The sequence below is a fragment of the Oncorhynchus keta genome, chromosome 5 (genome assembly GCF_023373465.1).
Source record: "Oncorhynchus keta strain PuntledgeMale-10-30-2019 chromosome 5, Oket_V2, whole genome shotgun sequence".
Taxonomy (NCBI): domain Eukaryota; kingdom Metazoa; phylum Chordata; class Actinopteri; order Salmoniformes; family Salmonidae; genus Oncorhynchus; species Oncorhynchus keta.
Genome location: NC_068425.1, coordinates 10,508,725 through 10,528,883, shown reverse-complemented (window position 1 = coordinate 10,528,883; position 20,159 = coordinate 10,508,725). Strand labels below are relative to the sequence as shown.

Below are 20,159 nucleotides of genomic sequence, written 5' to 3'. Positions count from 1 at the left end.
ACCCGTCTACTCCCCAGGGGTTCTCAAAATGGGGTCCACGGACCCTGAGGTACTGAAGGGGGTCCGCGGTCAGATCTCAAAATCTGTCTATACACTATCATTTTTACATTTGATTTTTTTAAATGAATTTTACAAACAGATTGAATGAATTTTGGCCAAGAGATCTGTAGAATAAGTTAAGAGGGTGTATGTAATACAATGTAACATGATTGATCTACAAATGATGTTCTTAATTAACCCTGGGCAACATGGGCCTGGATATTGGCATCCACAGTACTCCACCAATTATCAACTCCATCCTAATTATATTTTATGTTATGTAAATGCACTGTAATTTAAGCTTTAAAACTGCAACGTTTTCTCTCTGCCTCAAGAGAGAAACCGCAACAACAACAAAAAGTTCTCTCCGATGCCAAGAAATGGACATTTTAAATGGTTTGCCTGGCCATGCACTGCCAAAGTCATAGTAGAACTCTTTGTATGCTATTTTTTTTTATCTCACTCCAGTTGTGTTCTGATTATGAGGGGGTCCCCGATGAATTTGCTATCACAAAAGGTGTCCCCGGCCAAAAATAAGTTTGAGAGCCCCTGAAGTAATTATCTATATTACAACAGTCACATTATTGAATGAATGATTGGGCTCGCGTAGTGCTGAATTGATGCCATGAGCGAAGATCACTCTACCATTGAACCACACTGATATAAAATGCATGGGTAGGCCATAGAGATAGTAATTGAGGGGGTCAGCGGTCAATCTAGTTCTGTGGGTAGGCTACTACCGTGCACGGTGCATTCGCACGTTGTTTAAAATGTGTGTTAAACTGAGTGTGGTTGTGTGCAGTGCACTGCCAAAGCCACAGATCAATAATGATCAGTGGAGAGGAAGACAGACAGGGCCCTGAGCCATGCATACTGCTAATGGTCCAACAATGACTGTGTTCACAAGAGAGATGGATGAAGCCAACACATCGGTGACACCAGCTTTGAACTTTTAGGCTCCTTGTGCAGATTGTGCACACACACCCACATTATCCACCAATGTAAAGTTGTTCTGATTGATGCATCATTCTTGCATTTCCCAACAGATTGACATTGGATTGTTTCCACTCTCCCCAACATCCACCACTACCAATCCCCAACACAGAATCCTTCCAGGTGTGAATATGTGCACCAGGGCAGTTTAATTGATTCACGAGGAAGGGACAGCAATACGGTGATAATTAAATAATCCAGAATTGTGGAGGCCAAGAAGCCATCACTTTAGTATTTTTCACACATATTTGTGAGTTGGCTTTTGGTCTCTGGTTTTGGAATGGGAAGTAAAACTGTTTCTTGTTGCAGTCTCACTTGGATGATCTGTGTCCATAACTGTCACCCCACTGCTGCTTTGGGGAATGATTCTATGAGTCAGAATCTAGTATCTAGTAAAATAATTTATAATTTATGTTTTCAAACTCTACTGTCGTTTTAAAATAAGCAAAATCAAGTGTCTATAGGTGTAATATATATATATATATATATATATATATATTACGATATACAGATTTATCATATATATATATATATATATATATTACGATGTACAGATTTATCATATATATATATATATATATATATATTACGATGTACAGATTTATCATATATATATATATATATATATATATATTACGATGTACAGATTTATCATATATATATATATATATATATATATATATATATATATATATATATATATATATATATATATATATATATATTATTATATATATCTGTAATACCAATAGCTTATTTTGAAGGACACAAATAGGCCTAGACGAGATAGGCTACATATTTGCAGCATGTAACGTATCACAAGCAGGGATGTTGTTACAATGTAACAGCGGGCGGATCTCAAGAAAATGCAAGGTAATAATGTTGCATGTCTGTGATTCTGACACAGTGTTGCATATCTGCAATACAGTGCATTTAGTTTGTGCACAACTGTGTGTGAATGTGAGGCGGGCTAGAGTATGGTGACGCAAACCCAACGCGTCTGCTAACTTCAGTTTTAATGACGCGCTAAAAAGACACAGAGCCCACTCTACTCCTCCTCTCATCTGCAACCCATCATACCCACCACCACTCTACCCATCCGTCCCGAAAGGAAAGCTCTCCATAAATTGCTCCGATTTACAGTTTGCTGAGCAATAGTGGGCATGCCACGCTGCGACCGAAACAAGAATTCGAGGAGAACATGGAAAAATTGCCTTCACTTTTACAAATGCACTTTATATTTATTCATCTTTAGTCTGGAACTAAACAGCAGCGTTTCAGGTAAGATCAATATGTTGCAGTCGAATGCTTCTCGGCTTTTCATTCAAGGAAAACTCTGGAGACCGAGAGTCGCAGACTCGTTGTTATTGCATGTCTGAATATCCACCTAAAACTTATTTCGGTTGTATTTTTTTTTTTTTTTTTTGGGGGCTGGTGGGATTTTACGGGTACTTTTTATCCGAACTTCACTGATGCATTGGAATGCAACGAAAGTCCGAATTCTGAGTGGAACCAGATGTGTGTGTGTTGTGTTGGTTGGTGGGGGGGGTATGGGACTGACGCGTTGCATATATTTGCCACCTCGGGGGCAGATGTGACCTTTACATCCTGTTATACAATTACATCCATCTCTTCTCCATCCACTGTAGTAGTACCACTGACCTGCCTTACTCCTAGGCATGCTATGGGTCGATTTGTAGAGATTAAATCTATAGGTTAATAATAATCCATGAATGAAGACGGATAACACTAGGATATACAAGTTATTTCACTGTCTCTCTGAAATGAAGACAAAGTAGAGGCCCAGTAACCAACTTGACATTGTGAACAACGTTGGAGGTGGGCCAAACTAAAAACTCTTCTTGTTTCTTCAATGAAATTCTCAGTTCCTCCCATGTGGAAATATAACTTAAATTTACTTGGCCGATCCTATATCACACCCTCAGAGGGAATTGAACTTTCAACAAGATGTATTCAGTTCTTTGATACTGAGGTCTACACCAGAACATACATTGTGTGTAATGCGGCCAGAATTAGTTCAGTTAGTACAAGGGAGGGAAAACAGTATCAACAAAGCTGAGTATGATGATTCAAGGTGATGAAGTCAATAAGAAGATCATATACTGTAATTCACCAGGTTCTGTTATTACTGTTTTATTACAGTCACTGTTTTTGGTTTCTGTGTGATTTCTCTAAAAGCACAGTTGTGTCAGCTCTCAATCAAATGTCATGTAGGGCCAGATATATTGTGGTGTCTAGCTGTTACACCTGCAGTGTGGATGGTACTGGGTTTGTTTGCCAACTGCAAAGGCAATGCAGATCTCTCATTCACATGCTTTCATTCTTGTTTTCCATCATACCTATTTATTCTGTATTTTAGACACTTATTCACACCGTGAGGTCTACCTCACGGTACAGGTACAGGTTTCAGAACAATCCCTATCTCCTGGGGCTCGGTCTTACCTTTAGGATCATGGAGGAATTTCAGGTACCACCCCTGTGTCTTTGGACTCGAGCTGTACAGAAAGCAGGAAGCAAACAGCCTGATCAGCCCCTAAATAAATCCCACCCAACCACCCTCTAAAGGGCTGATCAGCCCCTAATAAATCCCACCCACTCACTGCTGCTTCTCCTCCCCTCCCACTGAGATGTTTGCTGGGAGGGGGCCTACCACCGCTCCAGCAGTTTCAGAGGCTGGCCTGAACTGTCGTAAAATAAATAGAAACAAACACACTAACAGGCTGGAATGTCCTGTCTATTTGTTGGTTGTTGTTTTTACTGGACAAGGAGATGTTCTGTTTCATAAAGCTTACCCGTAAAACAAGCGTCCCCTTTCATCGCAAACATCTGTCAAAATAAGAAAAAGGTTCAAAGACAATCCTTTGGTCCCACAACCACACCTTCATCTAGACCTGGGGGTCTTTAACCTGAGACCAGAATCTATCATCATTGTTGTTCTTATCCAATAACATCCACCCACACATTTACTCCATTTTGCTTCTACATCTATGGGAGTGAAATATTTGTTATTTCAAATTTCTATCCCAATGTGGTTCCCAGTCCCATTGCCTCCATCTCTCCAGTACGTCTCACCTCAGTGTGGATCAAGTCAGTCACCTTTGTTTCATGTACCTCGGCCTCCACTGGACCTCTGTGTTCCAGCTCCGGTGCCCTGCTCACACCCCCACGCCCAGAGAGACCTCATCAACACACCAGCCAGAGTTGGAGGAGAAGAAGGCGGTTCTGGGAACATCAAACTCTCTGCTCTTGGCTTCTCATGTTCCGTTGTTCTTGGCTGCAGGTTTAAACCGCTCTCTTTTGCAGCGGGAAACTGGCATTGGTGTGAGCAGGGTGACGGGGCAGGGAGTGGGAGAGAGGGAGAGGAGGGATCAGGCTAGATGGGTGTTGTTCTGGTTGTACTTTCCCAAGGTTTAACTTTCGTCAAAAATTTGGTGAAGCTGTTGATCTGTGCTTTACTGTACTCACATCAAACACTTTCAAATCCGCTTCTGGAATTACATTTGAAGTTTGTCTTTTACTCAGCAGAGCCATCTGAGGTTGAACCAACACTTCAAACACAGCTGCAGGGCCCAGGTGTGAACACTTTGAGAAGTTAGAGCTTCTACTTCACATCAGTAACATCAGTGCCCAGCTTGTTGGGTACTAGTCATGTCCTGTGGGAAATTAGTCATCAAGGTCTAATAGGTAGTCTCAGTTTTACTGCCTTGGTAGCCACAGAAAACCAACATTCCTTTTGTTGTGGCTCTGATTCTCATCATGACAAAAGACAAAATGACATTAGGCTGCCTTTAATAACATTTACGTCTCCAAGTGTTAGCATGGCCAAAACCATCGTTATGTAAGACTTGTCAAGGAAATCACACACCACTGGAAGCAGCGCTGCTTACTTCAGAGCATCCGGCTTAACCTCTCTGGGGTATGTGGGACGGCAGCGTCCCACCTCACCAACAGCCAGTGAAAGTGCAAGGCGCCAAATTCAAAACAACAAAAATCGCATAATTAAAATTCCTCAAGCATACAAGTATTTTACACCATTTTAAAGATACAATTCTCATTAATCCAGCCACAGTGTCTGATTTCAAAAAGGCTTTACAGCGAAAGCACCACCAACTCACAGAAAAACACAGCCATTTTTCCAGCCAAAGAGAGGAGTCACAAAAAGCACAAATAGAGATAAAATGAATCACTAACCTTTGATGATCTTCATTAGATGACACTCATAGGACTTCATGTTATACAATACATGTATGTTTTGTTCGATAAAGTGCATATTTATATCAAAACATTTCATTTTACATTGGCGTGTTATGTTCAGTAGTTCTAAAACATGCAGTGATTTTGCAGAGAGCCACATCAATTTACAGAAATACTAATCATAAATGTTGATGAAAATACAAGTGTTATACATGGAATTAGAGATATACTTCTCCTTAATGCAACTGCTGTGGTGTCAGCTTTCAAAAACACTTTGCGGAAAAAGCAAAACATGCAATAATCTGAGTACAGCGTTCAGACAACAAAGCAGCCAAAAAGATATCCGCCATATTGTGTAGTCAACATTAGTCAGAAATAGCATTATAAATATTCACTCACCTTTGATGGTCTTCATCAGAATGCACTCCCAGGAATACAAGTTCCACAATAAATGTTTGATTTGTTCGATAAAGTTCATAATTTATGTCCAAATAGCTTCTTTTGTTAGGGCGTTTGGTAAACAAATCCAAACGCACGTTCAGAAAAGTAAAAAAAAAAAAAAACAAGTAAAAAAAGTTCTGTTACAGCCCTTAGAAACTTGTCAAACTAAGTATAGAATTAATCTTTAGGATGTTTTTATCATAAATGTTCAATAATGTTCCAACCGGAGAATTCCATTGTCTGTAGAAAAGCAATGGAACGAGAGCCAACTCTCTTATGACCGCGCGTCAGAGCCTGTGGCACTCTGCCAGACACCTGGCTCAATCCCCTCTCATTCGCCCCCACTTCACAGTAGAAGCCTGAAACAACGTTCTAAAGACTGTTGACATCTAGTGGAAGCCTTAGGGAGTGCAATATGACCCCATTTACACTGTATATTGGAATGGCAAAGAGTTGAAAAACTACAAACCTCAGATTTCCCACTTCCTGGTTGGATTTTTCTCAGGTTTTTGCCTGCCATATGAGTTCTGTTATACTCACATACATCATTCAAACAGTTTTAGAATACTACTAATAATATGCATATATTAGCATCTGGGACAGAGTAGCAGGCAGCTGAGCACCTTATTCATCCAAGCTACTCAATAATGCCCCCCTGTCACCAAGAAGTTAAGCCAGCGCTGTAGATGTCCAAAATTAATTCATTGTTCTGTACAGTGTTCTGACAATTTGGGAAGGGCAAAGTTGAACCCTTAATTTGCATGCAGCTGGGGTGGATTGCCTGTCACGGCAGAGAAGAGCCCGTTAAAAGAACATATAGACGGGTTGGATTTTCAGACCGGGGTAGCTGGGAGCACTGCTAAATGTTTTGGCATGGACCACAAGGTAAGAAAGATCCTTGAATTGAGAGGCATCAAAGCCAGCGACTTTGCTGAACTGTCTGTTCTACAGGGTCCATACGGTATGACGTTAACAGGACTCAGATTGTCTTTGCTGTTGGAGAACTGTAGAGCGTGCTTGACTAACTGTAGCAAGGTTATTGAACACATGCCGTTTAATGGAAATGACAGACAATGACTTCCCTGGAGAGAAATGAGTCCATGGAAAGGTTTTTCATTTCAGACTGTTATGGATTGTGTTACTTTAATAATCGGTGTCTGAAATTATAAACTCGTGGAACCTGACCCTCATTATTTTACTTCAATGACAAAGGTGCTATCTATAACCATAAAAGGTTCTTTGGCTGTCCCAATAGGAGAACCCTTTGAAGAATCCCTTTTGGTTCCAGGTAGAACCCTTTTGGGTTCCATGTAGAACCCTTCCCACAGAGGGTTTTACATGGAACCCAAAATAGTTATACCTGGAGTGGCGCATTGGCGCATCGGTCAAAGGCTCTGCATCTTGCGGCAGGTAGCCTAGTGGTTGCTAGATTGAATCCCTGAGCTGACAATGTAAAAACCTGTCGTTATGCCCCTGAACACGGCAGTTAAGCCCTGTTCCTAGGCCATCATTGTAAATAAGAATTTGTTCTTAACTGACTTGCCTACTTAAATAAAGGTTAAATAAATAATACAAGTTAAAAAAATTCTAAGAGTGCATAGTAAAGATTTTTCCAGAGGCGCACCATTACCATGTGAGAAAAAAGTATTTTGACTCTTGAATCTTTATTGCGTCACAATTAGTGGACAGTAAACAGGACTAACAACATGGTGCTACAGTGAGATGTCTGCAGCAGTCAGCGCTAGCTGGTAATTATATCTGATTACACTGTACAAAGCACTGCCAGTGGAGGCTCACAGCTCTGTGGAACCACTCAGCCATTGTGTTTAGTAACTTCTGCCTTTGCAGCATCTGGAAGCCGTCCAAGGCCACAAGCTGACTATTATTTCTCAACAACTTTGCAACAGAGTTTGAGTGAGTCTGAGAAAAGCTAGTGCTGTACACCGATTGAAGTTCTGCTTTATAACGACTTTGTAGGGACTCTTTTTATGGAGATTCTCCGTCGTTTGAGTGTTGGTAGTGCTGCAAGGGCGGTGTTGCTAGTTCTGTGAGAGAGCTACAGTGGACTGATTAGATGACTTGAGGAGGTTTTTGTGCTACAGGCCAGGACCCCTGTTCTGTGTGTGGACCCAAGTACACCCATACCAGAGCCATCTGATTCAGAGGGGTTGGGTTAAATGCGGAAGACACATTTCAGTTGAATGCATTCGGTTGTGCGACTGACTAGGTATCCCCCCTTTCCCTATGTTCAGTCCAACGCCCAGTGATCTGTCCCACCTTCCCCACATCCTGGCCCCTCGGAGGGCCCCGTGAAGGAGGAAAGCTGATGCTCTCTCTCTCTCTCTCTCTGTTACTCTTCTCTGGACCTAGATTCACTGAGGAGGGCTTGTGTTTGTTTTGGGGTCATTCCCTTTTTTCTCCTTGCTCTTTGTGTTCACTTAACATCACAGCTGCTCTCCCTCTCCTCTCTTTCTTCCTCTCTTTCTCCCCCTTTCCGTCCCTTGCTCTCTCCTCCACCAGTGCACACATGTTTGAATCACCTGGCCTTAACCTCCCAATCCCCATAACCCCCCTTGCAGGAGAAGAAAAAGAATAGCTCGGAGAAGACGTGGGCAGGAGAGAAAACCACAGTGGGTTTTTGGGAAGGTTGTTTTCTTCCCGACATTCCAGTCAAAGTGGCTGGAGTCCAGCCAGTATCTAGCTAGCTTAGACACAGTATCTCGCTTTCTCTCTACCTCCTCCTCTTATCAGTTCATACAGGGCTGGAGTGTATACAGTATACTTGCTCTTGTCTTACACAGAGCCTACAGTAGAGACCCAATGCGCAGGGCACATTGACATATACATTACTACATGAGGATGAACTAAGCCAAGGTACAGTTCATGACATTTCACTGTACCTACTTTTGAGGATTAACTGTAGGGTCACTCGGTCTGGGTAAATTACTGGCATAATTAAGTAAAGTAATGACATGTATATTATCCGATATTGACAACAGAAACATCTTCAAATATGAAACCAGACATGTTCTCCGGATAAAGTTCCAAACCAGTCCACCAAAACCTCAGACTGCCCAGTCCTCATTTAGTTCTTCTTTTTTAAATTTTTTATAATATGTTTATTATTTTCCAATAAAAAATCTAATAAAAAACACAGCAATACTAACAATGACATTCATTGTACTGTTGAATGGGATGGCCAATTTAGAGGACAAAACAAAACTTAACTCACACATACACAAACTAAAACTAAATCCTATTAGGTGGTACATGTATAAGAAGACAGCATATAGTCATTACAAGCAGTGTAGTTAAGACAAAAATAAATATTGAGTGGAGTACAGCACAGAGTAGCAGCAGATCGTCAACCCAGTTATGAAGCGGGACTAGACCATTTATCCAGTATCGGCTGACATATTTTGTAAAACATTGGACTTCTATTGGAGGTATTGTATCGAATCTTTTCCATATATATTACATTCCCTAAATCCCGTAACCACATTTCAAAGGCAGGTACAGTCTCCAATTTCCAAAATTGCAATATGAGCCTTTTGGCTAATAGAGTACAAAGAGAGACCGCTTTCCCTTCCCGGCTATTCCCATCAACTGTACCAAACAGAGTGATCAATGGGTCTGGGGATAGAACTCTATTGAAGGCATTAGATACTCTTTTAGTTCTTCAGCCAACCTTCCCTCACATGACATTCAGACCACAGACTCCCCGTGAGGAGAAAGGCCATTCCAGGTCACATGTCTGAAACAGGGAAAATATCCCAGAATCTGACAGGAAATAACAAATAAATAGACATTACCAACATTAAAAGATGCGTGAAAAAAACATGTGCAGCCACATTTTAAAAGCAGCAGCCCCCTCCAATGAACACTTGTCTAAACACACAACCTTGGTAAATGTCTGCTTAAGTTGATACAGGTCTGTGAGCCTCCTCTGGTCTTTCAAATATGCAAATGAAATGATTTCTTTCTCCAACTTTTTTGTCTGTTTTGTCATAGATGTGAGAGGAGATATAACTAGGTGGGCTAGGTATTATTGTGAGAAAGCTAGCCTTTCAACAGCACCACAACCAGCTGAAAGATGCTTGCTCTAGCAAAGCAGGACATCCATTAACAGTGATATTGATTGTGGTCTCCACATTAGCAGCTAAATATGGAATAGTTGACTGTCCTCTCTACCTCTCTCTCTGTCTCTCTCTCTCTCTCTCTGTGTGTGTCTCTCTCTCTGTCTCTCTCTCTCTCTCTCTCTCTCTCTCTCTCTCTCTGTGTCTATCTCTCTGTCTCTCTCTCTCTGTGTCTCTATCTCTCTCTCTCTCTCTCTCTCTCTCTCTGTGTCTCCCTCTCTGTGTTTCTCTATCTCTCTCTCTCTCTCTCTGTGTCTCTCTCTCTCTCTCTCTCTCTCTCTCTCTCTCTCTCTCTCTCTCTCTCTCTCTCTCTCTCTCTCTCTCTCTCTCTCTCTCTCTCTCTCTCTCTCTCTCTCTCTCTCTCTCTCTCTCTCTCTCTCTGTGTCTCTCTCTCTCTCTCTGTCTCTCTCTGTGTGTCTCTCTCTCTCGCTTTCTCTCTCTCTCTGTGTGTCTCTCTCTCTACGTGTCTCTCTCTGTGTGTCTCGCTCTGTTTCTCTCACTCTCTCTCTCTCTCTCTCTCTCGCTTTCTCTCTCTGTGTGTCTCTCTCTCTGTGTCTCTCTCTGTGTGTCTCTCTCTCTGTGTTTCTCTCTCTCTCTCTCCCTCTCGGTGTCTCTCTCTCTGTGTCTCTCTCTCTGTGTTTCTCTCTCTCTCTCTCTCTCTCTCTCTCTCTCTCTCTCTCTCTCTCTCTCTCTCTCTCTCTCTCTCTCTGTGTGTGTGTCTCTCTCTCTCTCTCTGTCTCTCTCTGTGTGTCTCTCTCTCTGTGTTTATCTCTCTCTCTCTCTCTCACTCTCTCTCTCTATGTGTCTCTCTCTGTGTGTTTCTCTATCTCTACCTCTCTCTCTCTCGCTTTCTCTCTCTCTGTGTGTCTCTCTCTCTATGTGTCTCTCTCTGTGTGTCTCGCTCTGTTTCTCTCACTCTCTCTCTCTCTCCCTCTCTCTCCCTTATGTGTCTCTCTCAATTCAATTCAAGCGGTTTATTGGCATGGGAAACATGTGTTAACATTGCCAAAGCAAGTGAGGTAGATAATATACAAAAGTGAAATAAACAATAAAAATTAACAGTAAACATTACACATACAGAAGTTTCAAAACAATAAAGACATTACAAATGTCATATTATGTAAATGTCATACAATGTACAAATAGTTAAAGGACACAAGATAAAATAAATTAGCATAAATATGGATTGTATTTACAATGGTGTTTGTTCTTCACTGGTTGCCCTTTTCTCGTGGCAACAGGTCACAAATCTAGCTGCTGTGATGGCACACTGTGGAATTTCACCCAGTAGATATGGGAGTTTATCAAAATGAGCACATAGCCTGTCTTCTCTTGAGAGCCATGTCTGCCTACGGCGGCCTTTCTCGATAGCAAGGCTATGCTCACTGAGTCTGTACATAGTCAACGCTTTCCTTAAGTTTGGGTCAGTCACAGTGGTCAGGTATTCTGCCGCTGTGTACTCTCTGTTTAGAGCCAAATAGCATTCGAGTTTGCTCTGTTGTTTTAATTAATTATTTCCAATGTGTCAAGTAATTATCTTTTTGTTTTCTCATGATTTGGTTGGGTCTAATTGTGCTGCTGTCCTGGGGCTCTGTGGGGTGTGTTTGTGTTTGTGAACAAAGCCCCAGAACCAGCTTGCTTAGGGGACTCTTCTCCAGGTTCATCTCTGTAGGTGATGGCTTTGTTATGGAAGGTTTGGGAATCGCTTCCTTTTAGGTGGATGTAGAATTTAACGGCTCTTTTCTGGATTTTGATAATTAATGGGTATCGGCCTAATTCTACTCTGCATGCATTTGTGTTCTACGTTGTACACGGAGGATATTTTTGCAGAATTCTGCATGCAGAGTCTCAATTTGGTGTTTGTCCCATTTTGTGAAGTCTTGGTTGGTGATCAGACCCCAGGCCTCACAACCATAAAGGGCAATGGGCTCTATGACTGATTCAAGTATTTTTAGCCAGATCCTAATTGGTATGTTGAAATTTCTGTTCCTTTTAATGGCATAGAATGCCCTTCTCTCTCTCTGTGTGTTTCTCTGTCTCTCTCTCCACAGAGCCCGTGAATGGTGATGTGTTTGTGTTCTTCCACGAGGGGGCTCAGGGCTGTCTAGGGGTGCAGGGTCACTCCCTGTCCCTGTCCGAGTCCTGCGAGGATGACGCCCAGAAGTGGAAGTGGGTGACCCGGGGCCGACTCTTCAACCTAGGCTCCTCTCTGTGCCTGGGCCTGACAACAGGCAACTACAGCTCCAGGGAGGACACCTCACTGCTGGGCGTCTACCCCTGTGACAGAGAGCCTCCCGGGGTCCGCTGGACCTGGTACTGTTCCCAGGTGTTGGACAACCTCAACCTGTACCTGCCGTCACCCTCGCACCCTGTTAACCCCTCCGCTAACGCCTCAGCGGTGGCCTCGGATGTCAAGCCCCTACGGGAGGGGCTCAAGTGGAGGCTCTTTGGGGACGATCAGGACCTTTGTTCTAGGAGCTATCGTGGTAAGTAGAAGAGCTTCTACTTTTGGTTTGCAAAGTAATTCTAGTGGATTACAAACGGTTGATGATGCTATTTTGGTACTCTTTCTCTGGTAAAGTCAAGTGTAAGTTGAACAAGTCATTCTGGTCAGTCTTGATTTCGTTTTGGTATGGGGGAGCAACAAGACGTCAGTTTGACTCTGGTAGGCAAAGGGAGTCAGCCATTTTGCAATATCAATTCAAAATAAAATAAAATATATTTATATAGCCCTTCGTACATCAGCTGATATCTCAAAGTGCTGTACAGAAACCCAGCCTAAAACCCCAAACAGCAAGCAATGCAGGTGTAGAAGCACAGTGGCTAGGAAAAACTCCCTAGAAAAGCCAAAACCTAGGAAGAAACCTAGAGAGGAACCAGGCTATGTGGGTTGGCCAGTCCTCTTCTGGCCGTGCCGGGTGGAGATTATAACAGAACATGGCCAAGATGTTCAAATGTTCATAAATGACCAGCATGGCCAAAAAATTATAATCACAGGCAGAACAGTTGAAACTGGAGGTGGACTGGGGACAGCAAGGAGTCATCATGCCAGGTAGTCCTGAGGCACCTTCCTAGGGCTCAGGTCCTTCGAGAGAGAGAAAGAAAGAGAGAATTAGAGAGAGCATACTTAAATTCACACAGGAAACCGGATAGGACAGGAGAGGTACTCCAGATATAACAAATTGATCCTAGCCCCCCGACACATAAACTACTGCAGCATAAATACTGGAGGCTGAGATAGGAGGGGTCAGGAGACACTGTGGCCCCATCCGATGACACCCCCGGACAGGGCCAAACAGGCAGGATATACAGTGCCTTGCGAAAGTATTCGGCCCACTTGAACTTTGCGACCTTTTGCCACATTTCAGGCTTCAAACATAAAGATATAAAACTGTATTTTTTGTGAAGAATCAACAACAAGTGGGACACAATCATGAAGTGGAACGACATTTATTGGATATTTCAAACTTTTTTAACAAATCAAAAACTGAAATATTGGGCGTGCAAAATTATTCAGCCCCCTTAAGTTAATACTTTGTAGCGCCACCTTTTGCTGCGATGACAGCTGTAAGTCGCTTGGGGTATGTCTCTATCAGTTTTGCACATCGAGAGACTGAAATCTTTTCCCATTCCTCCTTGCAAAACAGCTCGAGCTCAGTGAGGTTGGATGGAGAGCATTTGTGAACAGCAGTTTTCAGTTCTTTCCACAGATTCTCGATTGGATTCAGGTCTGGACTTTGACTTGGCCATTCTAACACCTGGATATGTTTATTTTTTAACGATTCCATTGTAGATTTTGCTTTATGTTTTGGATCATTGTCTTGTTGGAAGACAAATCTCCGTCCTAGTCTCAGGTCTTTTGCAGACTCCATCAGGTTTTCTTCCAGAATGGTCCTGTATTTGGCTCCATCCATCTTCCCATCAATTTTAACCATCTTCCCTGTCCCTGCTGAAGAAAAGCAGGCCCAAACCATGATGCTGCCACCACCATGTTTGAAAGTGGGGATGGTGTGTTCAGGGTGATGAGCTGTGTTGCTTTTACGCCAAACATAACGCTTTGCATTGTTGCCAAAAAGTTCAATTTTGGTTTCATCTGACCAGAGCACCTTCTTCCACATGTTTGGTGTGTCTCCCAGGTGGCTTGTGGCAAACTTTAAACAACACTTTTTATGGATATCTTTAAGAAATGGCTTTCTTCTTGCCAACTCTTCCATAAAGGCCAGATTTGTGCAATATACGACTGATTGTTGTCCTATGGACAGAGTCTCCCACCTCAGCTGTAGATCTCTGCAGTTCATCCAGAGTGATCATGGGCCTCTTGGCTGCATCTCTGATCAGTCTTCTCCTTGTATGAGCTGAAAGTTTAGAGGGACGGCCAGGTCTTGTAGATTTAGATTTCCATTTCAATATTATCTCTTGCACAGTGCTCCTTGGGATGTTTAAAGCTTGGGAAATATTTTTGTATCCAAATCCGGCTTTAAACTTCTTCACAACAGTATCTCGGACCTGCCTGGTGTGTTCCTTGTTCTTCATGATGCTCTCTGCGCTTTTAACGGACCTCTGAGACTATCACAGTGCAGGTGCATTTATACGGAGACTTGATTACACACAGGTGGATTGTATTTATCATCATTAGTCATTTAGGTCAACATTGGATCATTCAGAGATCCTCACTGAACTTCTGGAGAGAGTTTGCTGCACTGAAAGTAAAGGGGCTGAATAATTTTGCACGCCCAATTTTTCAGTTTTTGATTTGTTAAAAAAGTTTGAAATATCCAATAAATGTCGTTCCACTTCATGATTGTGTCCCACTTGTTGTTGATTCTTCACAAAAAAATACAGTTTTATATCTTTATGTTTGAAGCCTGAAATGTGGCAAAAGGTCGCAAAGTTCAAGGGGGCCGAATACTTTCGCAAGGCACTGTAACCCCACCCACTTTGCAAAGCACAGCCCCAACACCACTAGAGGGATATCTTCAACCACCAACTTACCATCCTGAGACAAGGCCGAGCATAGCCCACAAAGATCTCCGCCACGGCACAACCCAAGGGGGGGTACCAACCCAAACAGGAAGATCACATCAGTGACTCAACCTACTCAAGTGACGCACCCCTCCTCGGGATGGTATGAAAGAGCCCTAGTAAACCGCCCCTGTAATAGGGTTAGAGGCAAAGAATCCTAGTGGAGAGAGGGGAACCGGCCAGGCAGAGACTGCAAGGGCGGTTCGTTGCTCCAGAGCCTTTCCGTTCACCTTCACACTCCTGGGCCAGACTACACTCAATCATATGACCCACTGAAGAGATGAGTCTTCAGTAAAGACTTAAAGGTTGAGACCGAGTTTACGTTTCTCACATGGGTAGCCAGACCATTCCATAAAAATGGAGCTCTATAGGAGAAAGCCCTGCCTCCAGCTGTTTGCTTAGAAATTCTAGGGACAATTAGGAGGCCTGCGTCTTGTGACCGTAGCGTACGTGTAGGTATGTACGGCGGGACCAAATCAGAGAGATAGGTAGGGTTCGTCAGCTGTGTTGTACTGTTGAGGAGGGTACAGCTCTATCTGTTCAGACGCATGCTGCAATTTTTTTGCCCTGAGCCTCTCTGTCGACTGTATGACTGACTGGCAGTCCGCCAGCAAGATAGCTAAGGAAAGCCCTCTCGCTCTGTGTTTGTAAACTCAAGACTTAAACAGTGGAATGCCCTTGCCCTCACATAGCCTACAGTAGAGCTGGCTCATTAAACCGGAAATGATTGACACCGACCATACCAATCACTTATCGCAGGCATTTCGCTGATATCGTTCATTATGATACGTAGCCTGTACTAGAGAAAGGTGAAGTTTGACATGAAGTAAGTGTGTTAATGTGGGTGATTGTTCATGGGACAGTTGATGGCTACAACCATCAGACTCGTAGTAAGTTAGTAGTTTAAAGGAAACGTTTAAAGTAGTTTAAAGAAACTTGTTGCACATTAATGTTATAAACTATCCTTCTATTTATCATTATTGCATCAATTCAGGCAATTTATCACAATGTGGATTTTTGTCCATATCACCCAGTTCTAGCCTACGTATGTTAGTGTTTACATAGGACCTAGGAGTTGAAGCCCCCCGCTGAAGGGATAACAGTGTGGTTTTGAAGCAAAGCCTCGTTTCCACTATTATTAGTAGTAGTATTATTATTCATGCAGATATCAAATGTTATTATTTAAGTTGCACAGACAGCCTTTCTGCTGGGCTTAGTCTTTGAAATACCGTCTCTAGCCTGTCTGACTGCAATTAAAACCAGATCTCGACTTCTTTACTTTCCTCCTCTATCTTTCCTCTCCTTCTTTACTTTCCTCCTCTATCTTTCCTCTCCTTCTTTACTTTCCTCCTCTATCTTTCCTCTCCTTCTTTACTTTCCTCCTCTCTCTTTCCTCTCCTTCTTTACTTTCCTCCTCTCTCTTTCCTCTCCTTCTTTACTTTCCTCCTCTCTCTTTCCTCTCCTTCTTTACTTTCCTCCTCTATCTTTCCTCTCCTTCTTTACTTTCCTCCTCTATCTTTCCTCTCCTTCTTTACTTTCCTCCTCTCTCTTTCCTCTCCTTCTTTACTTTCCTCCTCTATCTTTCCTCTCCTTCTTTACTTTCCTCCTCTATCTTTCCTCTCCTTCTTTACTTTCCTCCTCTCTCTTTCCTCTCCTTCTTTACTTTCCTCCTCTCTCTTTCCTCTCCTTCTTTACTTTCCTCCTCTATCTTTCCTCTCCTTCTTTACTTTCCTCCTCTCTCTTTCCTCTCCTTCTTTACGTTCCTCCTTTATCTTTCCCCTCCTTTACTTTCCTCCTATATCCTTCCTCTCCCTCTTTACGTTCCTCCTCTATCTTTCCCCTCCTTCTTTACTTTCCTCCTATATCCTTCCTCTCCTTCTTTACGTTCCTCCTCTATCGTTCCTCTCCTTCTTTTCTTTCCTTTTTTTGTGGGGAGGCAAAAGGCATTTGTAACTTTTAACTGCCATTCCGCACAACTTGCTTTTGTGAAGTCAACAGGCTGCTGAATAAAGAATGCCACGGACATTAGTCACCCCGCTGTGTAGCTAGCAGGCTAGCAGCTTGACACGAACCAGCCACTAGTGGAGAAGAGAGGGAAATGAAGGAGGGAGGGAACTTTCTAGGCCTTTCCCCCTTTTTAACACATATGCCCTACTTTCCATGGGTCTGGCTCGTTCTCTGTGTGTTTTGGTAACATCGCAGACGCCCTTCCAGTCCCTTTCTTTACAGCTCTTTCTCTCTACCGCTCTCTTTCTCCCTTTCTCTCTTTCTCCCTTTCTCCCTCTCTCTCAATCCTTCCTCGCTCGCTCTCTTCCCTCTCCCGCTCTCTCTCTTTCTCCATCGTGTCTTGGAGAGTTGATTTGAGTTGTCCCCGCTGTCCTTTCCTTCATACCCCGCTGTCCAGTGGAATGCAGAGGCTACCGTGGCAACCCGTGGGCATTTTGTCAAACTGTGGAGATCAGGTTTCATTCAAGATAAAGTTCATTCAACTCTCAAAGAATAATGGAGTTTAGTTTATACATGGCAGTCTCATAATAGACTGGAAAAAATAACCAAAACAGCGGCTTATAAACTAAACTCAATATTTTATTATTTTAGAGAAAGTTTTTTGGAAAGAGTATCTTTCCTACCCTTGTCACTTGCTAGTGAAAATGAAAATGACTTTGTCTGGCATACTTTTTAGTTTGAGACAGTATATCATTTTTATAAAGCTTTGTCCTGATGTATTTATTTTTCAGATGTAAATTGTTTGATTGTTTTTCCATTATCTGGTCTATTTTGGTTTATTGTTTACCTTTGATGGTCTTTCCCAAGTACACAGATTTGCTTGCTCAGTAAAAACTATCCACACAAATCAATTTGGCGCTTCAGTGCCAGTGCATCCTGGGATTTGAAGTCTTTCCATCGTGTGCCTTTTCAGAGATCTATACTATCCAGGGGAACTCTCACGGTCGGCCCTGCTACCTGCCCTTCATGTACGATAGCCAGTGGTTCCACAACTGCACCAGTATTGGCAGAGAGGACGGTCACCTGTGGTGTGCCACCACCTTCGACTATGGCAAGGACGAACTCTGGGGCTTCTGTCCTGTTAAGAGTGAGTCACCGTCTCACACAGCTATATTCCCCCTCCACCTCCTCCACACCCCACACACACGCACCACAGACTCTTTCTATGTCTCTCTCTCTATGACTTTTTCCCCCTTGCAATGATCTCTGTTTCTCCCTCCCCTCCCCTCTCTCTCCCACTCACTCCCTCCCCCTCCCAGGCAATGACTGTGAGACGTTCTGGGACACAGACCCCATGACAGACAGCTGCTACCAGTTCAACTTCCAGGCCACCCTGTCATGGAGCGAGGCTCGCATCAGCTGCCAACAGCAGGGGGCTGACCTGCTCAGTATCACCAAGCTGCATGAGCAGACCTACATCAACGGTAGGAGACCAGAGGAGAGTCTAAAATGCAGTCCTCTGTGCTACAACACGGGACCGCTTTTCTTCCTTATTCTCGGTTTGATGGAAATGTGTTTATAGGTCTGTTGTGAACTGGTATTAGACATTGCTGGTAAACAACTATGTATTAAGCGTGTATAAGCCATTTAAAAGCATACCTTACAATCAAGGGTTACCGTCTTTTCTCAACTCGCCTCTTCTCTATTAGTTTTAAAGAGGTGGTGTGATCTTGCCTCTGTTTATATGAGAACATCTTATGTTTTTAAGAGAAGTCTCTCCCCGCTGCTGTAGGTTTGCTGACTGGTTACAGTGCTGCTCTGTGGATCGGTCTGAATGACCTGGACATCACCGGAGGCTGGCAGTGGGGTGACTCCTCCCCGCTCAAATACCTCAACTGGGAGAATGGTGAGAGAACACTGTCTTTAACCCAACCCAACCTCAACCATCCTCGACAGTCGTTTTAACACAACCTCAACCATCCTCAAACATCTTTCTAACCCAACCTCAACCATCCTCAACCGTCTTTTTAACCCAACCTCAACCATCCTCAACCGTCTTTTTAACCCAACCTCAACCATCCTCAACCGTCTTTTTAACCCAACCTCAACCATCCTCAAACATCTTTCTAACCCAACCTCAACCATCCTCAACAGTCTTTTTAACCCAACCTCAACCATCCTCAAACATCTTTCTAACCCAACCTCAACCATCCTCAACTGTCTTTTTAACCCAACCTCAACCATCCTCAACCGTCTTTCTAACCCAACCTCAACCATCCTCAACCGTCTTTTTAACTCATCCTCAACCATCTTTCTAACCCAACCTCAACCATCCTCAAACATCTTTCTAACCCAACCTCAACCATCCTCAACAGTCTTTTTAACTCAACCTCAACCATCCTCAACCGTCTTTTTAACTCAACCTCAACCATCCTCAAACATCTTTCTAACCCAACCTCAACCATCCTCAAACATCTTTCTAACCCAACCTCAACCATCCTCAACAGTCTTTATAACTCAACCTCAACCATCCTCAAACATCTTTCTAACCCAACCTCAACCATACTCAACCGTCTTTTTAACCTGTTGCGACTAGCAATCCCGTATCCGGGATCCTATTTATAGCCTCAAGCTCATTACCATAACGCAACGTTAACTATTAATGAAAATCGCAAATTAAATGAAATAAATATATTTGCTCTCAAGCTTAGCCTTTTGTTAACAACACTGTCATCTCAGATTTTCAAAATATGCTTTTGAACCATAGCTAAACAAGCATTTGTGTAAGAGTATTGATAGCTAGCATAGCATTAAGCCTAGCATTCAGCATGCAACATTTTCACAAAAACAAGAAAAGCATTCAAATAAAATAATTTACCTTTGAAGAACTTCAGATGTTTTCAATGAGGAGACTCTCAGTTAGATAGCAAATGTTCAGTTTTTCCAAAAAGATTATTTGTGTCGGACAAATCGCTCCGTTTTGTTCATCACGTTTGGCTACGAAAAAAACCTGTATCCAGGAGTGTAATTATCACCGCAAGCTCATTCGCATAACGCACATATGTCAGAGTCAAGGCCCGCGGGCCACATCCGGCCCGCGAGAAGGTTTTTTACGGCCCCTGGGATGATCTTGATTTATTATTAGAACCGGCCCGCAGACCGCAGCAAGCCGGCAGCCCGCAGATCTTTTACACGCACCAATACTACATTTCCCACAATGCAACGGTGACGCACCGAGCAGTAGGCTGCTTCATTTCAATATTTATTGGCACAGCAGTTGTCAGCATCACAGTAAAATTAACTTTCAGATACCCATCAAAAATGGCAAAACGGAAGGTGGACACTGAGAACCGGGGTTTCAAACAA

At 42.9% G+C, this 20,159-nt stretch overlaps 1 protein-coding gene across 2 annotated transcripts in view; it reads left to right on the top strand.

Annotated features, from left to right (window-relative positions):
- Window positions 1–2,064: 2,064 nt before the first annotated feature.
- LOC118384149 (C-type mannose receptor 2) overlaps window positions 2,065–20,159 on the top strand; it is a 55,671-nt gene continuing 37,576 nt past the window's right edge. Inside the window, exons 1-5 of one of the 2 annotated variants that reach the window (XM_052518686.1) lie at window positions 2,065–2,313; window positions 11,876–12,310; window positions 17,767–17,940; window positions 18,113–18,277; window positions 18,586–18,699. In XM_052518686.1, coding sequence (XP_052374646.1) covers window positions 2,196–2,313; window positions 11,876–12,310; window positions 17,767–17,940; window positions 18,113–18,277; window positions 18,586–18,699 — 1,006 coding nt within the window. In that variant the 5' untranslated portion in view covers window positions 2,065–2,195. Of the gene's footprint in view, window positions 2,314–11,875; window positions 12,311–17,063; window positions 17,309–17,766; window positions 17,941–18,112; window positions 18,278–18,585; window positions 18,700–20,159 lie in introns of those variants that run through there. The other variant, XM_052518687.1, reaches the window with a different exon arrangement.